Source organism: Gordionus sp. m RMFG-2023, chromosome 4 (genome assembly GCF_954871325.1).
Source record: "Gordionus sp. m RMFG-2023 chromosome 4, tfGorSpeb1-WG-v2, whole genome shotgun sequence".
Classification (NCBI taxonomy): domain Eukaryota; kingdom Metazoa; phylum Nematomorpha; class Gordioida; order Chordodea; family Parachordodidae; genus Gordionus; species Gordionus sp. m RMFG-2023.
This window is the reverse complement of record NC_088778.1, coordinates 27,848,582-27,876,286: the sequence shown is the minus strand read 5'-3', so window position 1 is coordinate 27,876,286 and position 27,705 is coordinate 27,848,582. Positions and strand designations below refer to the sequence as shown.

General features: G+C 29.2%; 1 protein-coding gene across 1 annotated transcript in view; it reads right to left on the bottom strand.

Moving 5' to 3' along the window:
- The window catches only part of LOC135929116 (transcription initiation factor TFIID subunit 1-like), a 39,646-nt gene extending 16,215 nt beyond the window's left edge, over positions 1–23,431 (bottom strand). Inside the window, exons 1-19 of the mRNA XM_065465624.1 lie at positions 23,319–23,431; positions 23,159–23,276; positions 23,009–23,113; positions 22,754–22,905; positions 22,563–22,709; positions 22,359–22,478; positions 21,180–21,371; positions 20,571–20,799; positions 20,347–20,444; positions 19,572–19,646; positions 18,794–19,246; positions 17,545–17,683; positions 16,725–16,864; positions 16,140–16,340; positions 15,824–15,986; positions 13,876–14,115; positions 13,519–13,680; positions 12,576–12,823; positions 1,368–1,543 (exon numbers count right to left, since the gene is read on the bottom strand). Coding sequence (XP_065321696.1) covers positions 1,368–1,543; positions 12,576–12,823; positions 13,519–13,680; positions 13,876–14,115; positions 15,824–15,986; positions 16,140–16,340; positions 16,725–16,864; positions 17,545–17,683; positions 18,794–19,246; positions 19,572–19,646; positions 20,347–20,444; positions 20,571–20,799; positions 21,180–21,371; positions 22,359–22,478; positions 22,563–22,709; positions 22,754–22,905; positions 23,009–23,113; positions 23,159–23,276; positions 23,319–23,405 — 3,245 coding nt within the window. The 5' untranslated portion in view covers positions 23,406–23,431. The remainder of the gene's footprint in view (positions 1–1,367; positions 1,544–12,575; positions 12,824–13,518; positions 13,681–13,875; positions 14,116–15,823; positions 15,987–16,139; positions 16,341–16,724; positions 16,865–17,544; positions 17,684–18,793; positions 19,247–19,571; positions 19,647–20,346; positions 20,445–20,570; positions 20,800–21,179; positions 21,372–22,358; positions 22,479–22,562; positions 22,710–22,753; positions 22,906–23,008; positions 23,114–23,158; positions 23,277–23,318) is intronic.
- Positions 23,432–27,705: the final 4,274 nt, after the last annotated feature.

Here is a 27,705-nt window from a genome sequence, read left to right as displayed (position 1 = left end):
TTTAAAAAGATGTGAAGTAATAAAAGAAAAAAATAATAAATATATCATCTGATGGTATTTGCAAACCCAAGTTTGTATCAGACATCTTGAAAATTTTTCAGGAAGTTTAGTAAAAAAAAAATCTGAATCAGAATTGCCAAATTCATTCAAACATAAAGGGGAGAATTTAATTTTTTTAAAAATGATGTTTTTTAATAAATTTAGTACATATTTTTATTTTCATCCGTTTTTAAGATTTTGTTAAATTTTTTGTTACATATTCCTAGATAAACTTTACAAGGTATAAATTAAAATTATGATTGATAATTATTTCAAGCTTCTAAAAATGTAATTGATATTTTCTCTAAACGTTCTGAATCAGCATTTGAGTGTGTTAATGAAAGAAAAAAAAATTATTACATATATTTATTCACAATTTGCGAAAATGCTATTTGAAAAATTTATTTTGGTGTAATAAATTTGATAAATCATATTTTTATTAAAACAATGTATTTTGAAGCAATGAACTCTTGAAATATTTTATCTTAATTCGATACCTTTTATATTATAATTGGTTATGGTCAGGGTTGCGAGATCTCCCGCTTTTGGCGTAACTTCCCGATTTTTTTTACTTTAGTTTACACCAAAATACGGCATCTTATTAATTCACGCTCACTCACGATTTTTTAAGCTTTCTTCCCGATTTTTTTTTTATATTTTAATTCAATCATACGTTAAAAAAGGCATCTTGTTTTTGTTAATTTTTTATCCATATTTTCAGATTTTTTTTTTCGATCTCCAAAATTTTCAAATTTAAAAATGATCATTATTAATAAATCAATATTAGAGTAAGGATATCAAAAAGTTCAACCGGATTTTCGTACCTTTAAAGCAGTTCAGGTTCGGGTGACAAATTTTTTTTAATGGTTCAGGTTCGATTTATGTTTCGTAAATATAACGGTTAATACCTATTAACAGTTACCCTGGATTTAAGTTAGCGCGAAATCGCAGTGGAGAATACAAAAATGGAAAGTATTTTGTATAATTCGCTGTGAATTGGCGCCAACTATGAATGTAGTGTTAGGCTTTGATCCCACAACTGAAAAAAAAACAAAGAGCCTTTTTTGTGTTGTCTATTAATGTTTGGGTCAACATAGGAAAAAGAATGTTTTAAAATATAAGCATATGGATGCGAGATACTGAGGTGGTATAAAGTTTTAACTGAATTGTAATCACAAAAATATAAACAATGTGAGTAAAGAATATCTTTATATTTTAAAACATCTGGCACCTAAATTAAGATCGTATTATTTTGCCTCCGTTCCGTTGTGCCATTCTAAGGGTTAAAAAAATTAATTTTTTTTAATATAAAGGTTACATATATAAACCTATTTTGAAGATCGAAAATCCTTTGACATTCTTCCTTAAATTTTTCTTGGTGTTCGGTGGCACTAAATTTACTTCCTCGGGCAAATTTCGTTACTGTATCATCCCCCAGTAAAGCTTGCTGAGTACTCAGAGTTCTGACGACGTCTATTATCTCCCAACGGCTCAATTTTTTGAGCTTTTTATTTTATTTTATTTTTAAAAAAAATGTAATTTGGCTTTTTTTTAAACTGTGAAATCAAATTTAATAAAATATACATTTCAATTTAAAAACTTTACTCTAATTGATTCTCATTAAATTCAAATTAAAACGTTATATACTATAATAATCTGAAAATAATAAAATATTATGTTTTTTACATCATACAAGAATTATTAAATGAATCGTTATTATATCTATTAAAATAACATATTTAGGTTCGGCGGGGCTTAATGACCTATGTATAGATATAAATTTGGATAGACAAATTTCGATTAAAATTCCTTTAAAGAAAGAATTAAGATTACAATTTTTTTTAAAAAGGGTAAATGGTTGTAAATCGCTAAAACAAATACTCATAAAAATAAGAGGGATTTCTTAATATCCATGATATATAAAAAATAAGATAAACAATAATATTGTTACGTTTAAAGAATGTGATATAATAGTGAGCACAAATTGAACGTTGCAGAAGGAAGGAAGGAAGGAAGGAAGGAAGGAAGGAAGGAAGGAAGGAAGGAAGGAAGGAGCGTTTCAAAACGCAAATAATGCATTTTAAATGCATTAGTTTAAATTGGACAGCATTTATTTTTTGTTTTAAATATAGACATTTCATATTAAAAAAATAAAATTAACTGTTCAATTTAGACTTAGCTGCGTTTACGTATTGTTTATTTGCGTTTAACGCTGCGTTGAAACGTTCAATTTGTGCGCATTCATTTTAAAAAATCTGAAAATGGACCATCTTCACTTAAATTTTTTTTTTAAATTGCTGTAATTGAATATTTTCATGTTCTTTATATATAAATTGGTAGAGTGTTAGGCCGGATTCACATTGGGATCCGATCCAACACGATTTAACAGCTGATCGATTTTTAAAATCTTTTTTATATGAGATCAAATTTTTCTTTATTAATGTTAATTTTATCTTTAATTCTATTCAAGATTAATAATCTAAGAAACATTGATTTTTTATAAATAAAAATGATCTCATAGACAGATTTTAAAAAATCGATCAGCTGTTAAATCGTGTCGTATCGAATTCCTTATATTCAGTGCTTGACAAACTGCTCAAAATCTTCAAAGATTTTTCATCTCTGAAGATCATAGTAAAATGAAGATTTTGATCAATCGAGAAGCCGCTAACAGAGTTAAACCCTTCTCGGTAGGTAGTAGGTAGAGCTACAGTGTCAATTTCTATTATATTTTCTCATCTGGTTTGTCATATAACAGTCAAAGGGGGATCTAGGGGGCTCGCCCAAAATTCTAAATTTTGGAAATATATTTTTTTATAAAGTATATCTTTTGTGATTTTATGCATAAATTCATGGTTGATACAAAATTTTTTAAAAATTTTCAAATGCCCATTTGAAGATTTTTGTAATTATATAATCTAGATTGTTGTCTCAAATAAATCTCCTTTAAGCAGCGCTCAGATCTACTGATTTCGGCCCGGATACGTTTACAAAACTATCCTCTTTTTGGCTCATTTTTTTATTAGAGAAATTTAATCCCAGGTTATTGTAAATTATTAAGATTTTGTCTCCTAAACATGTTTGCGGACTGATTTGAAAATGCTATTCGTTCCTGTTCGAGATTCCCCACATATTTGTTACCACAATAATGGCTTTAACCATTATAAGATCGGATGTTAATATTAGTCATGCTAACATCCTTAAACCGCCCATAAATATTCAGGGTGAAGATGTCTATTTGTAAACTTATTTACTCCTATAAAAGTAAAAGTATTGCCTTCACTATGAGAAAAATAAGTATATACGAAATCTTAAAATTTTGGTCGCAACAAATTTCTTATCATTTTCTATTATCCTACTCATTCAGTTTACAGGGATTGCATTTCCAACGACGTTATCTCTATTATAAATATCTTTCTAACATTAATGTTTAGATTGTCCAGCAATATTATGATGCATTTTTTTAGTAGAGCATTTATAATATTTTACAGATTATCAAGAAGTAGTTGTCAATTTCGTTATACATTTACTAATATAGATGGTGTAATCTTTCAGAGATTGGCACCGATATATCGATATAATTATGCATTTTCTTGCTCATTCAAAATGTAATTCCAACCCGGATATCTGAGATATCTCTGGTCTGTGCATGATACTCAAACGTATCGATATTGCTCTCCTGATTGTGCGCTACCTGGACAGCCCACTATATCTATTTATTCATCTGCCAACAGTTTGAAGAATTGTCAGTTTATATTCATATTCTGTTCACATATATGAGGAACGGAATAGTTGAAGGTGGAAAAAATAACCGCACAAACTAAAGGTAATAAAGTCGGATTATAGATCAATTGTAAAAATTAAAGAAGTCCCCGAAATAAATAAGGGAATAAATAGTTAATTGGTAAATATCTAATAAGCACGCAATTTACAACCCAATAAGTCGTAAGTACACGAAAGCACCTTACGATATAAAAATTTTAAAAAGTAAAATTCAAAGTATAAAATAAACTATGTTTAAAAAAATTTTTGTTTTTTAAAATGTACTTTTTTGTATAACAATAATTATGACAGTAATCACCCTTATATATTTATGATGCATACTGTAACTAAAAAGTAATAATATTTTTAATAAAATCTAATTAATTAGATTTTATTAATAATATTATTACTTTTGAATTAAAGTAAACATCATAAATATAAAAGTTATACTATATAAAAATTAATATATAAATACCAATTGGAAAAGAACTGCTATAAAAATTAAGCAAAAATTGAATTTTTTTAAAAAAATTTATACATTATGTTTAACCATACAGAAACAGACAATAAAAGCCTAATAAATTTATTGAGTATAATAATAGTTATTTAGGATTGATATTAATTGTACTTATTGGAGTAATTTAATATATGGCAAAAAAAATAAAGAACATATTAAAGAAGAGTGTTAAATATATTTAGGCAAGAATCAGTTTAACTATTGTTGAGAGTTACTTGAGTATAGTTGTTTTATTTTCGAATGAATAGCTTTATTAAAATTTAAAAAGTAAATAAATATCTCTTTAAAAAATATATTTCGTCGCTATATATATATAATTTCTTATTGCATCATGTAATAAACATGATAATGGCTTTTTATAAAAATACAATCGGTGAAGTTGGCCCCTTCAATGGTTTATCAGTTGGACTAATTTGTACCGTTTTCAGTTCGATTTGTACCATCACCGTTTTTGAGATATTCAAAGAACAAAATTGGGGGGGGGGGGGGCAACTTCACGACAGCCCCTCAACTTTTGAATTTAAAAATAAAAAGTGTATAGGTCGATAAAGAATGATTTGTACCATTTCAAATCGATTTGTATCATTACCGTTTACCAGCTAATGACCGTTAAAAATATGGCGCCAAAAATAAAAACACTGAAAATTATTATTTTTTTAAATTTCTTAACGCACAACGATAGAGAATCTTTTTCTCTTCCTAACGATGTTTCAAATTAATTTGTGTGGTCGAATTTTTTTGGTATATTAAAATTTTTTAACTTTTAAATTATTAAAAACTTCCCATACATTATTGAGAGGTAAGCAATAAGAGATATGATGACCTAAAATATTAGGATCATTTTGCTCATTGCCTTCATAAGCGATTACACCTCTAAAGGTCTAAATAATTTGATATATTTTTATATAATTAGGTAAGGTCTTTAGATCAATTAAAGGGTATTTATTGCCCCGTTTTTAATGTGATTACCAGTAATATATTATATCGATTTAAAGTAAAATAGAATATAATTTACATTTGCACGTAATATTTGAAATCTTTGCATTACACATCCCTCTAACTATAGGAGGTTAAATACAATAACCATTGATTCTAAATTAGCTATATGAGCTATATATGTTCAATAGAAAAAGATAAAATGCCAGTTTTGTAAAGTATATTTTAACATGACTACTTAGAACACACGACACTTTCTTCCGTCGTGTTTTCAAACATTTCGACTGATATAATTTTGTTAATAAGTGAATATATACTCGATTCGGCGGCAATACGGTACATATTATTGGGTAATATTTGGTTCGAATAATTGGTTTACAATTTTAACACGTTGTTTACACGCATTTAAAATGTGCTTGTGAGTACTCTCCCCTATATTTGTTAAAGAAGGGGATGTTAGAGTTAAATAATATTTGTAAACTGGGCTACCTATATTGGCTGTCGTTATTATTTGAATAAAGGCGTCTATAGCACATGTATTCGTCGCGGTGTATTTCTTTCCAATAATGTTGTTTCGGAATATGAATCAGAAAAGGAGAATGATAACAATGAGGAATCCTTAATATGTTTTTGATTGTTTCATCGATTCTAAGTCAGGTGATAATAAATTTGCGCAATGGGGCTCTCATATTCTAAAAGAAGCCAAAAATACGTTAGGAGATCATGGAGATCGTGACAATCTACGATACCTTTCCGAGATAATGACCCTCATAAAACTTATATCGTTGTGGACTGCGGTATTAGTCAAAAATTACCCAAATGCAAGTATAACAGTGTCTAGTGCTTCATTAGGGAGCAACTTCAATAATATAAAAAATGGAGTATTTGCTAACAAAAGTCTTCCTATAAGAATAGGTGATTTTTTATTACATCACAATAACCTCCCTTAATGCTACGATGAAATTAGAAGCTGCTGGAGCTAAAGATATCGTAAAGCTACTTCGAAAGACAATAAATGAAAATTCGTCTCTTCACGTTGTAAGTATCTTATGACGCTTTTTTAAAAAAAATTTTAAAAACAATTGCTTTAAAAAATTTAAAATAAAACTGCAAAGTTTTGTCTTCATCGATTATTACATCTATGACCTATAAGAATCCATAAATAGTTCTAGAGGTATTTATTATATAATCAAGAATTATGATATTGTTTTTTTTATAGGAATTATCGAAAACTCCTTCCGAATTTTCTATAAAAAGGCATGATGTTCAAATCCTTCTAATAATGGTACCATCATCATTTTTATAAATCTAATCATTTTATCAATAACTTAGATGCCAATTTAAAATTATCCCTACCAACTGATAATATTTTAAAATCTGAACCATTTATAAAGAAAAATTCTATCGAGGAATATGTAAGTTTAATAAGTAATTTTATTTTTTAAATTTAAAAAATATTTAAGCCTTATTTTAATAAACGATAGTGATGATTTATCGATAGTTTCGTGCCAAACAGAAACTTCCAACTCCGCAATATAGTAAATCTTATTTAGTTATAATATTTAAATATTTAGAAATCATCTATCAAACAAATATCAAGCGCTTTCCAATAGCCTCACTTATTGGAATCATTACACTTATATTATTTTATACAATAATATCAAATATATAATTTTATAATTTCTAAAAATCAGAACACAATACCTAGCATTGATTCTTTAATAGAGAGCTAAAGAAAATTGGCAGGGTAAATATATCCCGGGGTAAAAGCTATATAGACCCCAATATCGATTGTTATATTCAATCCAATTCGCCTTCTCAAAAATGGTAAATTATGTTGATAGGTAAGTTATGATCGAAAAAAATACACGAAGACGAATACATGTGCTTTAGACGCCTTTATTCAACTAATAACATCAGCCAATATAGATAGCCCGGCTTACAAAAACTATTTGACTCTAAGATCCCCTTCTTTAACAAATATAGGGGAAAGTTTAACTCACAAATATATTTTAAATGCGTGTAAACAACGTGTTAAAATTGTAAACCAATTATAATATTTTACCAAATAATATATACCATATTGCTGCTGAATCGAATATATATGCACTTATTAACAAAATCATAGCAATAGGTATGTTTGAACACACGACGGAAGAAAGTGTCGTGTGTTCTAAGGAGTCATGTTTTAATATAATTTACAAAACTGTCATTTTATCTTTTTCTATCGAACATATAAATCATATAGCTAATTTAGAATCAATTATTATTGATTATTTAGCCCGTCCTATATAGATAGAGAGGGCTATGTAATGTAAAGATTTTTTCAAATATTTCGTGCAAATGTATATTATCTTCTACTTTACTTCTAAATCGATATAATATATTACTAGAAATCACATTAAAAACTGGGCAATACCCTTTAATTGATATAAAGACAGTACCAAATTATATAAAAATTGATCAAATTATTTACACCCTTAGAGCTGTAATAGCTTACGAAGGCAATGAGCAAAATGATCCTAATATTTTAGGTCATTATATAGCTTATAGCTTACGTCGCAATGTATGGTAAGTTTTTAATAATTTAAAAGTTAAAAAAATTTTTAATATAACAAAAAAAAAATCGACCACACATACATATATATATATATATATATACTATTTGTTATCCATTCATTTTTATATTGAATATCTATTCTCAACTTAAATTTTTATTATGTTATATAATTTTTTATAGTTGAATTTGAAATACATTTAATATACTCAATTACGCTACTTATTTATATTTATCATATGGTACTACTTTCTTATTTTTTATGAATATATGAATCATTTTATAACATCGAGGAAGGGTAAAAGTTTCTCTATCGCTATCTATGAAAAAATATATTATTTTTGGCAACAAAATATTAATGTAACGGTCAATATTTGGAAAACGGTAATGGTACAAATCGCTCCTATTTTAAAAATTTGAAAAATGCCAAAGCTGCAATATCGGGTGGCTAACTTTAGGCTATAATATAAATTTAAAATGTCACTTCCGAAATAAATAATGGAGAGAAAAATTAATTTGAAGCAACATTAGGAAGAGAAAAAGATTCTCTATCGTTGTACGTTAAGAAATTTTTAAAAAAAAATTAATTTTGAGTGTTTTTTTATTTTTGGCGCCAAAACATTCATCTGGAAAACGGTAATGGTACAAATCAAACTGAAAACGGTACAGATCATTCTCTATCAACCTATGCACTTTTTATTTTTAAATTTCAAAAGTTGAAGGAGGGGGTGGCAGCTGTCGTAAAATCCACCCCCCCCCCCATTTTGTTCTTTTGAATATCTCAAAAACGGTGTATGGTACAAATGAACTGAAAACGGTGCAAATCATCCCAACTGATAAACCAATAAAAAATCTAAAAGTGGTGGGGGGGGGAGCAACTTCAAGGACCTAATTTTCTCTTTACAATAATCACAATTAAACATCGTCATTAATTTCTATCATCCGATTTTTCTACAAAAAATTATGATTTTTCTCATTGCATCATACATAATTAAACATATCAATTCTATCGTCTGATTTTTATAAATAATTATAAAACTGTTCAAATTTAAATTATAAAACTTTAATTTAAAATAAATATTTGAAAAAAAAAAACTATAGCCAAGGAACACACAGCAACTATTAAAAGAAATATTCTGATGTAAATCTGTATTTATTGCGAATAATATATATATAATAGGTTAATACTGTTGTAAATATATGTTAAATAGATAAAAAAATTTAAAGATAAATTAATTAAAATACATCCGCTAGAAAGCGTATTTATAATAATTTTTTTTATTTTGGCATTTATCAAAATAACTAGCATCACTGCTGACGAATTAGAAAAAGGCACCTGCAAAAGTATTGGAATATGTGTTAGATTTAGAAATTTATAATCAAGAAATATATAAATAAAATTATTATTATGATCAAAATTAATGTCTAAAATGGGTGGGTTTAGGACCCGAATGCTTACCTACCAGCCCATAAGTTTTCTTTAATCCGCCCATTCACTATTTAAAAATTATCTTATTGGTTGATTTGGCTCTATATTTATTCTATTTTGATGTATTTTGACTTAAACTTATAAAAAAATATGCAAATATTATGAAATAAAAAAAATGATTTATAATAAATAGAGATACTTTTCTTCTCATTTTCGACTGAAATTATTTCAAATCCATCGGCCATATTGCTCTAATTTAACCCGCCCGCTTACCCGTCCATTGTCTAAAATCTATTAGCCCGCCCATTGCAGCGTCTAGTCAAAATTAGGTTATAGAAAAATATCACGGCTTTTAGGTAACTTTATACTTATTGTTAATATTTTAGTAGGTAACCACATAAAGTTGACTGGTGCATATATGCACCGTTAACCATCTAGCAGTATATATTATTTAAAAAAATTAAAACAAATGAAATTTAACATAATGAATTATAATTTTTTATATTATACTTAAAACCACTACCGTCACTAAGGGTGGGAAGGGGAGGGGTGGGTGGCTCGAGCCCCTTAAGAATTTTTAAAAAAAATTTTATACCCAAAAAAGACCTTTTGAAAATAATTTAAAAAAATTTTTTTCCCCTGAGATTAAATCGAATAATATATTGTTCCTATTATAATTTTTTATCCCGATCAAATTATATGAAATTATTAGGTTCATAAATATTCAAAAGTTTAAAATTATTTTTAGCCTCTTCCTTTCTGAAGATTTTATTTTATTTATATAAAATATTATGCACCTGTTTTGTCAATTCAATCAAAATTATCAAAATAATAGATGACTAATAAAAAAATCAAGATTCTACGAAAATAATTTGTCTAGATATTTAATTTTTAATAAATTTTTTTAATGAAACGTTTTCTAACAATTGAACAAGCGCTTGCTCAACTTTTTGAAGAGGAACCAATTGAAGAAAGAGATATGGATATAATTCCGCCAAACCCCTCTGCAGTTAGTGATGAAGAAGATTTCGATGAAAATGACTTAACAAATGTCGGAGTTTTGCCTTCAGATACAGCTGGAGAATTGGAGATTCATAATTCAGTTGATGACGACCTTCCAGAACCATATTCTACAAGAAGCTATTCTCGAATTTCTCACAATTTAAAATGGAGAAAAACGGATGCAATATATTCTTCAAGCCCTTTCAATGGAGAAAAGGAAGATGTAATAAAACTTGAAAATGATTTACATGGTAAAAGTCCATCAGATATATTTTGTTTAATTTTCGACGAAGACTTATATTCCCTAATTGTAGAACAAAGTAATATTTATGCTAAACAAATGAATAGACCTAACATATGCATAACCATCCAAGATATTCAGAGATTTATTGGAATTCTATTATTTACTGGATATCATTCTCTCCCACAAGAAAGAATGTACTGGTCTAATGACAGCGATATTTCTATTCCAATAATCCGGGATACAATGACCCAATTACAATTTCGAAATTTGAAATATAATATCCATTTGGCAGACAATACTAAAATAGATATACATGATAGATTTTATAAAGTTAGGCCTTACATTAATATATTGAATAATAAATTTCAGCAATTCGGAATTTTTAAACATCATTTATCAATAGATGAACAGATGATACCATATCGAGGAAGACATTCTTGCAAAATGTTCATAAAAGGAAAACCAATTAGATTCGGATACAAGTCTTGGATATTGGCCTCTTCCGACGGTTACGTATTCTCATTTGATATATATCAAGGAAAAAGCGAAAATAAATATGAATATGGATTAGGTGGAAATGTAATCATAAAATTATTAAAGGCATTGCAAAAACCAAATTATCATAAAATATATTTTGATAATTTCTTTACATCATTTAAACTCTTGTCATACTTAAAACAAATGGGATATTTTGCAACTGGAACTGTGAGGGACAATAGAATAGAGCATTGCCCAGTTGAATCTATAAAGGTTGTAGCAAAAAAAGAAAGAGGATATTATGATTATAGGTTTGAAAAATTAAACGAAATATTTGTAGTTCGTTGGAATGATAATTCGGTGGTGACCGTTGCATCGACATGCCACACTATCTCTTTGCTTTCTAATGTTTCAAGGTATTCTAAGAAAATATCTTCTAAAATAAAAATTCCTCAGCCAAATATGGTAACTGCTTATAACAAACACATGGGTGGAGTTGATCTATGTGATAATCTAATATCTACATATAGAATAAAAATAAGAGGAAAAAAATGGTGGTGGCCAATATTCACCAATTTTATTGATGTAGCTTTGGTAAATTCATGGAAAATCTGGAAATTCGTGAATCGAGATGACAAGAAGAGTTTGCTTGCATTTAGACGAGAAGTTTGACTTTTAAAAAATGATAACTTGCTTTACATTAAGATTAAACATACCATTTACATTCTGATCATAATGCTAAAAATGGTATGTTTAAAATATCTCCGAACAATAAGCTTTACATAAAATAACACCCGATAAAATAGGACTTTTATAATTTATATTCCAATTGATCATTTTGATAATCGAAATCTAAAAAAATTATTATTTGTATTATTTATCTCTCTAAAATGACTACTCGAATTAGAAACAAGTTGTAATTTTTTTGCCCATGACTGCCTGTGACCCAGTACCTTGACCACGGCATCTCAAAATCGTCAAATTAGGATAACTGTTATCAAATTTAATATTTTTTGATATAATTTTCACTCTGTTACATTTGTATTCATCTTATGTTCAATTTAAATTATTTTAAAAAAAATGTATACACTAGTTATTTAGTTTAGATTAATCTACTAAAAAAAATATCAAGAATATTAAAATAAATTTCAAAATAAAATGTAAATATTTTTAGAGTTTAGGATACGAGGCGAAGCATACAAATATTATTAAAAAATTACCAAAATTTTAATAGATACTACAATTTATACGTCTAATTTTCCAGAGGATCGAGCGGCGAAACTCCTTGCCCCTTCCTGTGGGCGTCCATGGATCCAATTCTATTCTGATTGGCTAAATCGCGAATATTGCGAAAAAGGGGAAATGGGGATATTTAAGTAATCTACTTCCCCATTATAAAATTCAATTTAAATTATTATATTATAGAATTGGATTAGTTTAAAGTTAAAGATTTAAAGACTTTTTTTAATTGTCTCCATTAAATATGGAAAGGGTGGGGTATGATAGGTTATTCAACAAATCAAATCGCGCATGTTTATACCCTTTAATGGAATTTAAGGTTAATTAATGCTTCCCAGCAAATGGCTTGGGTAAAATAATTCAATGCATTTACTTCTTCCTCCGGAACGTCGAAGTTGCGAAGCAATTGTTTAGCATTTTTGAGCGAAAGTTTTCTCAAATCAGCGTCAGTTCCAGTGACGGATTTCTTCGAGCCCGAGGGCCCGCTTTGCGGACCGGAAGTACCAATCTGGGTCGTGGTCGAAGAAGAGCTTGCGTTTTGTCCGCTGGCGTTAAAGGTCAATGATAACTCGTCTCGTGGTTTGTTAGATATTTTAACGTAGGAGAAGCCCTGTCCGCAGCCTAAGGGGAGGTCAATGAAATAATAAGAAGAAATATACTTGATGTCGCTATTTCATAAATTGCGCGTCTGATTCCAACTTCCCCCCCCCAAAGCATTCGACCATTTTTTTTTCTTACAACAATGATCGCTTTGAAAGAGTTAAAATAAATTTTTTTAACGAATAATTTTTTTTAACGAATGCTCTATAAATCAGGTTTTTTTGATCTGCAGGGATCAAGAAGATTCTTAGAATTTTTGATATCTGAAGATAAAAAAAACAAGATTTCTAGAATTGATTTTTTTAAATCAAATTTTGCCCAAAATTCTGTAAAAAATCTTTGGCGATTTCTATAAATCTTTCAGGATTAAAATCACAAATTTTTTTTTTAAAAAAAAACTTCTTGTCTATTTTTAAATTTAATTTTGTTAATCTTTAAATTTTGCTCAAAAGTTTTGGCCGAAAGAAAAAAAAAATTCAAATGCTAATTTGAAGTTTTTGTTAAACCCTAAAATATATCATATTATTCGAATTTTTGTGGATTTAACTTATGTCGCATTAAAAACAAAGTAATAAAATCAGTGTCGTCAATCGCTACTTTTAAAATAAAATATTAAAGGATGTGGGGTTCCTTTTCGCTATCATCTCCCTATTTTCTCCCACTTTTTTTTGCCCCAGATAAAATTTAAAAATTTTCTTAAATATATAAATATGAACCTGTAGGATCTGCTGCTCCATGTAGATCCAGTAATCCTTTCCCTCTGACGGCAGATAAAAATGCTTTCGTAGTGTTCCAAGGGGCAGCTTTAATCTCCTCTTCTTCCTCTTCGCTCCCGTTACCGCCTCCCGCTCCATCTTGACCACTTTTGGACGTAGAACCTTTTTTTTAAAATGAAAATCATTGAAAGGAATCGATATCCAGCTACTAAGAAAAAAATTACTCATGCCTAGATTGAAACAAAAAATTTTTTCAAAAAAAATTATCTCCAGTTAATATTCTTTTTCAAATATTTTTTCTACCTTTAATTTATACCTTCTACCACATTGTCTAATGAGTTTATTTAAATCAATTACCCGTTACTCCTGTTCCGCTGACTGCGGATAAACCGCTTATAAGAGCAGGTGGATAGCCGTATTCGATGAGGCGTGCCTCACCGGCTAGGCCGCTGTACCAAGTGCAGGCTCTTTCCGGTCTCACCAGCTCCCGCAATTCCTCTTCGGGCGCCAGTCTAAAATCCTTCTTCAAAGTCCATACACGAAAACGTTTCTGAAAACGGGAATGGATTGGGTGGTGGTGCTCCGAGCTAGGCCCAACTAACGTTTTTTTATAAAAAATTTTCAACGTGAACCCCTATATGTTTAATGACTTAAATTTCATCATTTACATAAGCCAATATTTTTTGGGCTAAAACACTTCTGCATTGATTTATTTAGTTTCGAATTCATTAATATATATGTTTTTTTAAATATTACAACAGCCAGGAGACCTAAAAATTCAATGTTTTTCAGGCCGAGACTTTGGTAAAAAAATTCTTTAGTAATAACAACATATAATTTAAAAAATAAATAAAAATTGATATAATAAAAATAATCGTCTTTTTGGGGATGAGATGAGAATAGAGATGAAGTGGGTGCGATTAAACTTGCGAATAGCAATAGCCAACCCTTGTCTCAAAGGAAGTCTTCACTGGGTTCATTGTGTAGTTTGCAAATGTGATAACCTAGTTATAGAAAATCATAAAGCGTTGTTAGGGTTGGTGGAAATACAAATGCTCCTTTTCCTCATATATGTTCAGTGCTTGGTTGGATTCTGCCAATGAGTCGATACAAGAATAGTCCTAGGCCAGGAATACTCTTCCAAGGAATTTGTAAAATCCATCCAGAAAATTTCCCATCAGATCTGGAAAGACCAGGAGGTTTTAGAATAAATGTTATTTGGATCGTACTTGTAGATGGACCTTTACAAGAGCGGCAATGAAGGCTATCATCCATTTTCCATCAACCGTTGAACTTAAGCCATGGTAATTAAGGGGTTGAGTTATCTAACAGTTTAAACGAACACCAATGGCGTGGTGAGTTCATTTTTGGTTGTGTAATTGTAAATTGGCCTAGGAAATAGTTTTAAAAAATTCATGACCAGAGACATCTAACAGAAAAGGGGACAGTCGTTTAATTATATTCTGGAAAGGAGTGATTCAATGCAACTTACATAGGCCTATACCAATCATATTGTAATCATACTGTGTATAAGTTTCCAGTTCGGGAAATTATAACGAATAACGTCAGTTAGTTTTTTTTAAAGTGAAAACACCCTAGAAATTCTTAACAATATTTCTCTTCATCGTTTTTATTTATTGAATTTAAGAAAAATATAAGCATTTACTTTGCGTTTGTACTTAAATCAACGCCTATTACTCGCTGCAGGCTACAAAAAAATAAGAAATGTCTGCTAATATTTCGTGATTATAATTGTCCAAAAAAATCAAAATTATAATTTTGAAAAAAAATAGATTTATTTATCATTAATTTAGAACATTTTATATATGTATATTTAAAATTCTAAATAACAATATTATTTTCAAGTTCTTATTTCAGTTTTTGAATGACTATTATTGCCCCATTTCGAGTTCGAAGTGCAAAATATATTGAACTGATAACGCGAAGGTCGCAAGTTCGAGACTCGTCTTAACCGCCATGTTCAAATATCGATTTTAATAAGTGTATTACAAGATATGAACAAATAGTATAATGATCGGTTTCTATAAATTTATGTAGATAGACTATAAGAATTTCGTTTAATGAATGTGGTATAATAATTATGTATTATATATATATATATATCGGTTTATATAAAATAAGTGATGTTTATATATGGGTTTTGTTAACGATAAAGTATAAAATAAATGGTAAATCAAATAAAGCATACAATATCTTAAAGTATTATACTCTGAGGGGCTGATATAAGCTAATATAAGATTATATTAATCTAAATATTATATATGATGAATAAAATGAAAGAAACCTATATCCCTTTGATTGGCGGGATTGGAATCAAAATCGGCAAAAGATTTAAGCTTCTTCCTCAGTGCACTCTCGGGCAAAGCCGGGAAAGCCCGTTTGACCTGTTCCATGTAAATACGAGGAGGCTTTTCTGGGCTGGCCCGAAAAAGGCGCATCAAGAATACCTGTATTATTAGCACATATTTTTCAAAAAAAAAAAATAGAAGTATAATTATTAAAAAATGATAAATTTTTTAAGTATTTTTTTCCCTGCCAATATTATGATTTGTTTTTAATTTTAATTTTTTGTTTTTTATAGGATAAGAACGATTTTTTACATGTAAAAAATCTCTCAAAAATTGGTTGGCTTTTTTGGAATTCGGGCAAGGAACCTCTATGAGTGGACATTCTTGGCCAACGGTGAATATATCCTTTATTTGACGTAAAAAATAGCCGTTCCTAGTTCTGATCACCAAAAAATGGGTGCTGGGGAACGAATGGAGATAGATGGGTGCTCTGAACATGTTGTTTTCTAGAGCCTTTTATATAAAAGAATATATATACATATATCTTTAATTTTCAAAAACTAAAAATAAAAGTATATAATTATTAAATTAAAAATAAAAGTATATCTTCGTACGTATTTCCATATTAAAATCAATCAACAAAAAAAACTCGAATTTTCAATCCGACTCGCTTGCCTCAAAATTTCGCTACTATATGTCTAAATCCTTTAACCATCTAAAAGAAAAATCTCCAGGTTTGCGTTATATTTTTTGGCCAAAATATGTGGTTGCTTAAAATATCGAGAAGTTTAATAACACTCACCACGCCACTTAATTCTTTTTTCCTGATTTAACAAAACATATAAGAAAATGTAAAAAAAATAGAAAACTATTCAAATAATATAAAAGGGCAAAAACTTGTAATCTCTGGCCGGGAGCTAAGGAGCCCAAAAATGGCGATGTGTGAGTATAAGCCATCGTTCCGTGTTCGAATTCTTGAATATTGGCTTCTTTTCCGGGCCTTCTTTTGTGATAATTTTTTACGAGTGTTGCCATACCTATTTTTATAAATTTTAAAAAAATATATAATAAATTTAAATGAAATTACTAAAATATAACTAGAATGGAGCTAGAGAGAAAGGGGTATATTACATTTACAGTACAACCTTAACTCTCCAAGTAGATCTTGAAGCGATTGCATATAAACTACACAGATTGGCAATTTAATTAAAAGTATCAATACATAGGAGTAAGGTGTAGGCCCATTTTGTGGGTTGCAGGTCGGTTTCTTCATCATTATATGAATACATTAATGTAATTTAATATATGTACAAACCACAAAATGGCGCTACTGCCGACTCCTATGTGTGGACACTAATAAATGCATTTAATAAATGAATCGCCAATAAAGTAGCGCATAATATTAATCATTATCTTGAAGTATCAAATTGTAAAAAAATTATGTTATCTCAATTATTTTGTTTAAAAAAAAGTAATTCTAGTGTGGGCTTACAAATAGAGCGTTAACGTTTCGTAGGTGTTTAAAAATTGGGTTTAAAAACCATTATGTTTTTTAAAAAAGCGCTGAAATCAAAATTTTATCCAACAAACGAATTACACACTCAAACCGTATTATTTCAAGTAAAATAAAAATTTTTGGCATAGTTCCACAAAATCTTACTAATTTCCAAAAGTATTTATGGCTAATATGATTGCAAATTTATTTTAAATGGCAAACCAATATTCATCATCAAGGGAGGGAATTCTTCCGAGTATTCTGCTAGCACCAATTCGCCATCCATAGCCGAGAGATCTTGGGGTGTGTGCATGAAGAACATGTCTCCACCACCCGAGGCTATCCTCTCGTTTTCCCGTTGCTAAAAAGGTGATATAGTAAGATAGAGAGAAATTAACGTTGTTAAGGTAACGAAAATTTTGAATGTAGCTTATAGTTTTTTGAAATTTAAAAAATGTAACTAGATACATTTTAAATAAAGAGTTATATAAATAGATGAAGATAACTTATATTCATGGCGACCTTTTGCTTCTATTATATGTTATATAAATAGTAAATGGGGATAATTCGAAATATAAGCTATGCTTTGGCAAAAAGCATTGTTCCATTTTAAAATAGTCATATATAGTTATAATAAGTATAGATTAAATGATCCAATAAAATTTAGTCGCGTTACTAGAAATGGGATAGAGGGCTACTCGCTACGTATAAATTTATTTTGAGCGCCTTTTAAAATGAAACATCCGGAATGTGGGTGGGCGACTCAAGAGCGGTTATGTTTTGGTCAATATAGAGATCATAAAACATTTTAAGTCCTAAAAGGAAGGAGCAAGTCAATCATAAGGTGGTGCTCAAATTTAAGAGTGTTTCACCACGAAATTAAAAATACTTGTGTGTATGTCGTATCAGGATATGGAATTTTGTATAAATTTAATAAAATCTCTCGATTAAATGCAATTTTTAAAATTGAAAAATCTGATTTAACCGGAAATATATTCCAGTATGCATGGTCACCTATCCTATAAATTCCAAATAATTTTTGACATGAAACCGTATATTTATTTTAACATATATGAAAAATCTTTTCTTTTTTTTTAAAAAAAGAGTAGCCGAAAATTTCACAGTAAACTTCCCCGAAATTCACAGTACGAATAATTCAATGGTGCATATATTATGTACCATTAGATTGGAGATTTATTTATAAAATGCATATCCATATCTAGGAGTCAGCTGTAGCTCCATTCTGTGGTTTGTATATTTATTAAATGACATTAATGTGCATAATGGCGTTATTGCTGACTCCTATGTATGGACATTTTTAATTAATGAATCGCCAATCTTATACCATGTAGGAATACATTTCCATAGTCAAATCAGATTTTTCACAAAAATCGCCCTAAGGAAATGATTTAAAAATTGTGATTCAGAATCCCAGTACTATTTATTATTTTGTATGGCGATATATAAAAACCTTCTTCAACCGTTCCACCCTTTCCTCCACGCTGGCCACGGGGAAGAATTGCCGCACCCCGCCCTGGGAGTTCTGTTGTTGAGCATGGGTGATGGCCAGGGCCCCATGACTATACTTTTTGAGTAAGGGTCGGTGAAAGTGCTTGAGCCTGAGTGGGCCCATGTGGGTAGGGTAAAAGGCGGGCCAGAGTTCGCTAGCCGGGGTCGAATGCTGCAACTGGAGGGCTGAGAAAAGTAACATGTCCTCGTTAAAGTTCGAGTTGTTAATAGGGGTAAAATTTTGGTTGCCGCCGATGCCTGGAAGGTTAAAAGGAAATGATTGGGATTTAGAAGATTGCGCCGAATTAGAAGCGGCGTTGTGGGACGAGCGAAACAGGTTGTGAAAATAGTGGTAATCGTTGGAGGTTAAATTCAGACGTTTTTCTAGGCTCTCCGGAGAAAAGGGACAAGTTTGCTGGTATTATTTTTGTATTAAAGAAGAAGATAGGGTGAATAGATTTTTAAAGAAACTTGATTTCAAATTCATAAAATTTTACGTTTTGGGAAAATTTATTGGGCAAAAGATATTTGAAAATTCAAATTTCTACCTTTGTAATGTGCATGAAATTTAGTTAATATACTATATACAGGAAGATTAACGTCCTATCATAATTAAAATAAATAAGCTGATCGTAATGGCCATCTCATAATTTTGCCCTAAAAAACATTCTCGTAATTAAAACATATTTTTAAAATATAAATTTGAAATTTAAGTATAAAGTGTTTTATAGAGATATTACCGGCTGCAAAATTGGTTGAGACTGATAAACAGATTCTGGCCAATTGCTCACTATATCAGGGTCATCTTTCAAATCCTTTTTTTTAAAATAGGAATAATCACATTTATATTCATATTTTCTGAATTTCAATATTCACACTTTTCACTTACGTAATAATAATATTGAATGAAATTTTGGTAATATATCGTAAGGTGCAGAAAATCGACATCAATCATTTTACAATTTTAAATATTCATATTTATTTATCCTATTTATCGGTGAAATCAAAAACGATAACTTAAGGACTGCGTCTCAGCCCTCAAATATTATGCATGATTCTACCAAAACAAATTTTTTTTAAAAATTATGTCAAAAAAAATGTCAATCATAATTATTAGACCTTCGAAATATAACTGAAAGATGTAATAAAATAATTGTTTATAAATTGACCATAATATAATTAGCGAATTTTAAAATTTAGTTTAAAGTGGATGGGTTTTCTAAGAGCAAAGACGTAAACATTGGCGATTTTGCGAATTCCTCCCAATCTTACCCATTACACCCTCCTCAACAGAATTTTTCTTTTAAAAATAGAAAATATTTGTTAAATATCATTTACAACATTTTAATTTACTTAAATTTACCACCATAATCAAATAGCTAAATATTCCTTAATTCATATTCAATGATTTTATATAATATACTATTGGTTATAAGTTGTATAACAAATAAAAAAAATCTCAAAGACTGTCCCAGAAATAAAGCTTCTAATAGAAGAAGAGAAGAAAAAAATTACGTCGGCATTCCAAATAATATCGTCTTCCCAATTCGTGCACGCTAATTCCGAATATTCTTGACTCAGCAAGGGCACGAAATTAGCCTCGTTCTTTTGTTCTAAAGGTAATATGCATAAAAAAATATATTAAACAGATGTTATTTTAATTTTTAAAAAATTATTATCCTCTTATATTTTCTTTTTTTTTAAATTTTTTCTTTTATCGACCTCTCTCATTCATTCACCTTTAGCCACAGGCGTTTTTTGACCGACAGCCGCGCTGTAGCTCCTAATAGTAGCAGCCGGTAGCCAGCCAACAAAGCGCTCGGTCTCATCCGTCACGCCGGCGGCGATCTTGGCTTGTTGAGCTGAAATCACGTGGTCCGGGCCTGCTTCCGCTGTTAAAAGGGCTGAACCGCCGTTTATGATGACTTGGTCTTCCCAGGGGGTCAGAGTTAGAGGGTCGTTTTCGTACTTTAAAAAATGGCGTGCATTATTTATATGTTTATTATTCGGTTATGTCAGTCAGTTAAATTTTTTTGTTATTATGATTAGATTTATTCACACACATCATTTTTTTTCTCTCGATAAGATCCAAATGATTACAAGAAAAACTAAGCCAACACCAATTATATATATTATTTTATAAGCTCAAAATTTTGGTCAATTGATCAAACAAGTTTTCATTTTTTTTTAATTTTAATAAACTTATAAGAGTGTCGAACCGAACCGCAAAAACCGAGGAACAGCTATTTAAAAAAAATAAAATGAGAACCGAACCGTCATTATTTGTTGAGTATGGGAGTAGTCATTTTTAAAATGAAACGTGTCACTTTTTTCATATATTGTAATACCCCATCTTCTTCGGAATAATACTCGTAGCCTTCGCTCTCCAATTCGGACGAAGATCCGGACGAAATGCTCTCCTTGCCCGAAGATCCTAACTTGTTTTTGTTCTCGTCGTCATCCATGACCGGCTTGTATAACGTGGGATGCCCCCTAAAATGGTGATCGCTTTGCATGGGTGTGTCTTTCATCATTTCCTCCTTTAAATTATTGTTTTTGAAACAAAAATGTATTATTATTATTTATAACAGGACAATATTATAATAAATATATCTAGTAAAATGGGAGGGGGGGGGGAGGCATAATAAAATGGGCATCTATATAGAACATACTAAGGTGGGTAATTCCTGAATTTTTTTAGAGGTGCAGTTGGTAAAAACATGGATCATTTAAATCTTAGAATTTACCTAGTTTCAGCCATGCAACTCTAAAAATCAAATAATGTTTGAAGCCACATAAACCAGGGATTCAAAACCGAACCTATCCTAAGCCGTTAAAACAGTATTAACCGTTATTATCTACCGAACCTAAACCGTTAAAAAATTTACCTTCAAATCTGAACTGCACCTCTAAAAAAAGTCAGGTTAAACCTTTTAATATTCTAACTCATTTAAAAATTATTAATAATGAGTAGTAACTATATTTTTGTATATTGCTATTTGACAATGCCAGCTAACTCAATTACCATACAATTTATTCTTTCTACTTATAGATATAAATTTACAAAAGAGAATCTTAAAAATATTTTAATTGTTATGCTTAATAAGATTTCTCTAGAGAATAGTGACAATATCTTTTTTTAATGTGCTTCTTTTTATATAATTCTAATATTATTGTAACGCAAAAAAGTTCAATCCAGTTTTTAAAGGTTCAAACCAACTCAATATTATTTCCTTAAGAACTTAACCTCACCATAAACTGTAATTTTTATCTGAAACCTAAACCAAACCGATATTTACAGTAGAGTTAGTATCTCTGATCTAAACCTTGCTCTTGATATCATATGCCAATTCCCTCTAGGTTTAACCAAAAATATATAAAAAGAAACCAAAAAAGGGAAAATTAAAAAACAAAAAAAAATAGAATTAAAATCAATTGCACAATAAGCCAGAACATGGCAGTCCTTAGAAATGTTTAACCAATCTCTCATTTGCATGGGCCTATGTATAAAAAATTATAAAATAAACTTCATCATCAGTCTCTATTTGCAACTCATAAGGTTGTTTAATCTCTGCTGTTTCATTTTGTGCTACTGTTTCATCTGTTGTAGGAAGTTCTAATATCAATTGTGCTTGTCTATCAAATTCCTGAGTTGATAGGATATTAAAATTATAGTTAAAAACAAAAAAAAATTATATATATCCATTATTTATAAAAAGTGTAAATTTTACTTTGTTAATTGGAATGTTATTTCCATTTTTATTTGCTGTAAGCTTATATAACTGATAGATTTTTCTCCTTCTCTTGCTAAAATTTCTCCATATCTTTGGTAGACTTGATGGTTTTCCAGGCCCAAATAATTTATTAAATCTTAAAATCTATTTTATAATTATAGCAATAAATTATAATTGTTATCACACACATCATTAAATTTAAAATGTGGGAAAATTTCATTAACATCTAAATTTGCAAGTTCAGATGGTATCAATGGGGCAAGTTGATCTCTCAGTGGCATTTTTATATTGTTTAAATATTTTTCATTATTTAACAATTTTGCTTGATCTATATTGGAATCTATTAAATCCAAATATATTATTTATAGTAAAATTAAAATTTATATATAAATTATCAAAAAATAATATTTTTATTTAAAATTAATATATTTTATATTTAAAACCTTCTACAATATCTAAGGTTGAAATATGTCTGTCTACATCCTCTTGATCAGAGGTTGTATCTGAAATATTTGAATAATCAATGGGAGAATTATATGAAACATTGCCTACATAAAAAAACGCTATAAAGTAATTTAGCATTATAAAATTACTATCAACATTTTCTATTTCTGTAACTATCTTTGATTGATTTTCTTCATCTTTAATATTTATATCAACATTGTTAAATATATTAAGATGTTTCAAAGTTGATAAATGTTGTTTGATATCCTAATTACATTTTTAATATATAATTTAATATTTTAGTTATACTTCATCGAATAAATTATCCTCTAAATCCCCCCTTACATCAATATTGCCTAATAAAAAATTAGAAATATCAAAATCATTTTCTGTCATTTTCAAAATAAAGGATAGATGCAAGGTTAATAACATCTGTTGAATTATGTTTGGAATAAATCCACAATCTGCAACTTCCCCAAGAAACTCCATCCTTCATCGTTCGCAGACTAAAGGGCCATTGCTCTCACCTCCACAGTCTCAAAGGTGTTCATGGCGCTCCTGAAGAACAGAATTCTTGATTCTACCAAAAACCTCCTGTCAAGTAATATTTGCGCATACAGGCCAAATAAGAACAACAATGAACCCATCCTAGCTCTTAAAATCTATCTACAGAAGTGTTTTAGATATAAACTTCCTTTTATATTTACTTTCATAGACTATAGCAAAGCCTTCGACAACGTGAAACACAATGCCCTCTGGGAGGCTCTAGAAGATTGCAATATCGATCCAAACATAATTAAAACTTTGAAGTACCATTACAACAACTCTTGGGCCAAATTACAGCTAGGCCATACTTTCTCACCTTACTTCAAGATTAAAAGAGGTGTGAAACAAGGCTGTGTACTATCACCTATTCTGTTCAATATAATCATAAACAAAATCATAAAAGAAACCACGAGCACCATGAACCTAATTGATCTATCATCAAATAATAATAATATCAATCACCTAAGAATCATCTCATACGCAGATGACCTGGTTTTAATCACCAAGTCAAGAGATGAGACAATAGACTTATTAACAAGTCTCTGCTTCCATAGCAACAAAGTCGGTTTAACCATCAACTTTAATAAAACTTTTATTATGCCATCCCCAGAGGCGTCTATAAATAACTTAACATTTGAGGGAAATGAAATTAAAATAGTTAACAATTTTAAATATCTTGGCGTGCTTATCGATAATAAAGGAAATATCAGCGGTGAAATCGAAGCCCGACTAAAAAATGCCAAAATAACCTTCATGAAATATTACAAACTATGGACAGCCAGAGAGATCTCAGTCAAAACGAGACTTCGAATATTTAACGCTACAGTCATTCCAGTCCTCCTCTACGGAAGCGACACTTGGGAAATAAATGAATCCCAGACAAAGAAAATACAGGTTTTCGTAAACCGCTGTCTGCGCCAGCTCAACGGTATTTTCTATCTAAGAATAATTTCAAATGCCAGCCTATGGCGAATCTCAAAAAACGTCCCGATCGAGACTACTCTCAAAAAAAGGCACATCCAACTCTTTGGTCACACCATCAGAAACTTCAGACAAAACATAGTTCATGAAGCTATAATCTGGCTCGAGTCTCATGAAGGTAAAACATACGGTAAATACAAGTCATATTGGCTATACAGAACGATAAAAGAAGTCATAAGCCTAAATCTGACGATGGAACAATTTATACCTCTAAACAATAATAAAAGCTCAAGAAAAAAGCTTCTAAAAATAAAATCCACGGTAAACATACATTTATTTATTTATTTATAAAACTCTTCATGTACCTAACCTTGATATAATTATCCAAAATATACTTAACTCACTAATCTAATATTCTTAAATAGTAAGGCAGATTTATTTAAAAAATATATCATATTTATATTAAATAAACAAATTCAATATAGACCATAAACTTAAAATTTACCAATACCCCTCCCTATAATATACATTTTACTTAATCGGGTACGGGCTTTTCTCTCTCTTCTTATCTCCCGTAGGCGTTTAAGCAAGTGGTTTCGCCTCTTGCGCGCACAGGTAACTGCAGCCTGCCCAAAAACTGTGGATGGGCTCATCTCATAGGCTACCCCCAAATTTCTTAACCCAATTAGATGGGATGAGATAGTCCAAGCGTAGCTCTGCTGTTTCATATAGCGATAAAGGGTAATTGCACTTATTATGACGTATGACGTATGTAATTTTGTTAGACTTAGACAGATATTTGAACCAAACTTAGATATGTGGTTCTAAAAATATTATTTTTACTAATAAATACTCCTGTTATTTAGGTTTTGTAATGATCAGAGTTAAGAGTTGTGTCAAAACTTGTTATTTAAAATAATTATTAAATTTTCTTATTTTTCTTTTAAAGAATTGTTTTTAACACCTTTTTAGAGGAGGAGAGGCTGAGTAGGTAAAATATTTTTAGAATAATACTTACAGAAAACATAAGTTTTAAGGGAAACCCTTTTCACCTCCTTACCCCTATGCTGTCTCAAGCTTCCTTTTATGATGCTTATCTTTCCTTTAAAATAAACCGAGTAAATCGTATCATCACCATCTAGAAGATAAACGAAAATTATAAACATGCATATTTATTATTATGCTCAAAATTTATTTTTGTGTCACTTCTCAAAAAAGATCAGAATTAATACCTTCAAATGTTCAGGGACATCTACCATGGGACGGACTAGAGGTAGTTTTATTTGTGTAAAAATTATTTTGGTTAATTTAATTTCGTTTATTTTTTATTCAAGACTTTTTTTTATAAAGGTGAATATTTATATAAATTTATCGTACTTTTTAAAAGTCAAGAATAATATTGATAAATGTATTATTTTTCAAATATTTGTTTATAGAAAGATTAAGAGAAATATATATACTGGTAATTTGAAAAAGAAGAAGTTTGATTTTTTTCTAATTATAAAATTATTGATTGTGAATTATGGGGTTTTAATGGAAGATAGAGATCAAATAATGTTAATGTTCACCAGTTTTTTGTCCTATATTTATGAATTGGAGGTTGTATTTATAATGACGCTATCATCATTTGAATAAAATTATATGAGTTTTGGTGGTAGTTAAATTTGGATTTCCTTTTTTTTAAATTTTGATTTGGATTTTCAATATTTGCTAATTTATATTTGTATTTTAATGTGGGTGTATAATTTTGAAGGTGGTAAAATTTTGAGTGGTAAGATATTTTTATTAGCTTATTTGCAGTGGCTCCTACACTTTTTGAGCGTTGAAAAATAATTATTCTACCTAAAATATACCCTCCCACTCCAAAAAATAGCAGTTAATTATTTTTTTGACTCTCAACCTCAACTATATATATCAAAAAAAAAATTTTGAATCCATCTTCTATATATAATATTATATATTTGGTCAAAAAATATACATCTTAATTAATTTATTTTTAAAATAACAATTTAGATGTTAAAAAAAAGGGGAGGATAGATATAAATAATTTATATTCCCGTGAATATTTAATTGTTCAATAAATTTTGTTCCATTGATAAAATAGGTTAAATTATTAAGAAATAATGGGCCGCGTATGGTCCTAATATTATATTTTCTAGCGGGCCTGGGCCGGGCCTGGATTAAAAAATTTTTTTAATTAGCTTGGGATGAGCTTGGGCCTAAAATTATTAAATTTAAATTTAGATTATTTAAAACAGTTTCTAAATTAAAGAAATATTGCCTTTTTTATCTTCTAATAATAACAAATTTCAGTATTGTAAACAAAATGATTGCCTAGATATCATAGGCGTAGCCAGAATTTTCATAAGAGGGGGGGGGAATTAAAAAATTACTGGGGCTTCGCCCCTAGACCCCTTTTAAGCGGGCCTTCAGCCCGCTTTTCCCCGGCCTTCGGCCAGGTTTTTTTAGTCTAAATATAGTCATAAAATATTTTTACAAATATTAATAAAAGAAATAAGACTGGAACAAATATGAAATATATTTTTATTAGTTTATATAAAATAAAATTTATAATAAATTACTTGTATTGTATATAGCTTAATATAAAAGCATTGTAATAATTTATTCCAAACAATTATAAGAAATTTATTTATAAAAATCAAGTAGACATATGATTTTACTCTATTATATAGAATTAGTTATAAAATACTAGGTAAAATTCCACTTTTACAGACATATTTGATAGTATATATTACAGTTAATAATTTAACAAATTTTAAATATAGCAACAATTTGCATTTAATTATTTAGCACCATCTATTTATTTTAAGTAAAAAGGATATTTAAATTAATCTTCATATTATTCATCCCACAATGTCTTTAAAAGATATTTTCAGATGTCCTTATCAATATTTTATAGTTTTCTGTAAAATATATAATTCGCTATATTTGTAAAAATTACTTGATTGTCATTTGATAATTAGATATACTGTAAATCTACAACATATAGTATTCCACTGTTTGTATTGTTCTTTACTATTTTTTTAATTAATGATTTAATTTTATCAATAGTTTTATAATTATATTTTACTTTTATTAAGATAAATAAATTAAAATCACTTAACTTTATTAAAAATTATATTTGATATATTATATTATTTAGTAATTTTATGGATCTATTATTAATAATTATAATACATTTCACTTCTGTCTTAAGACTTATCTTTGG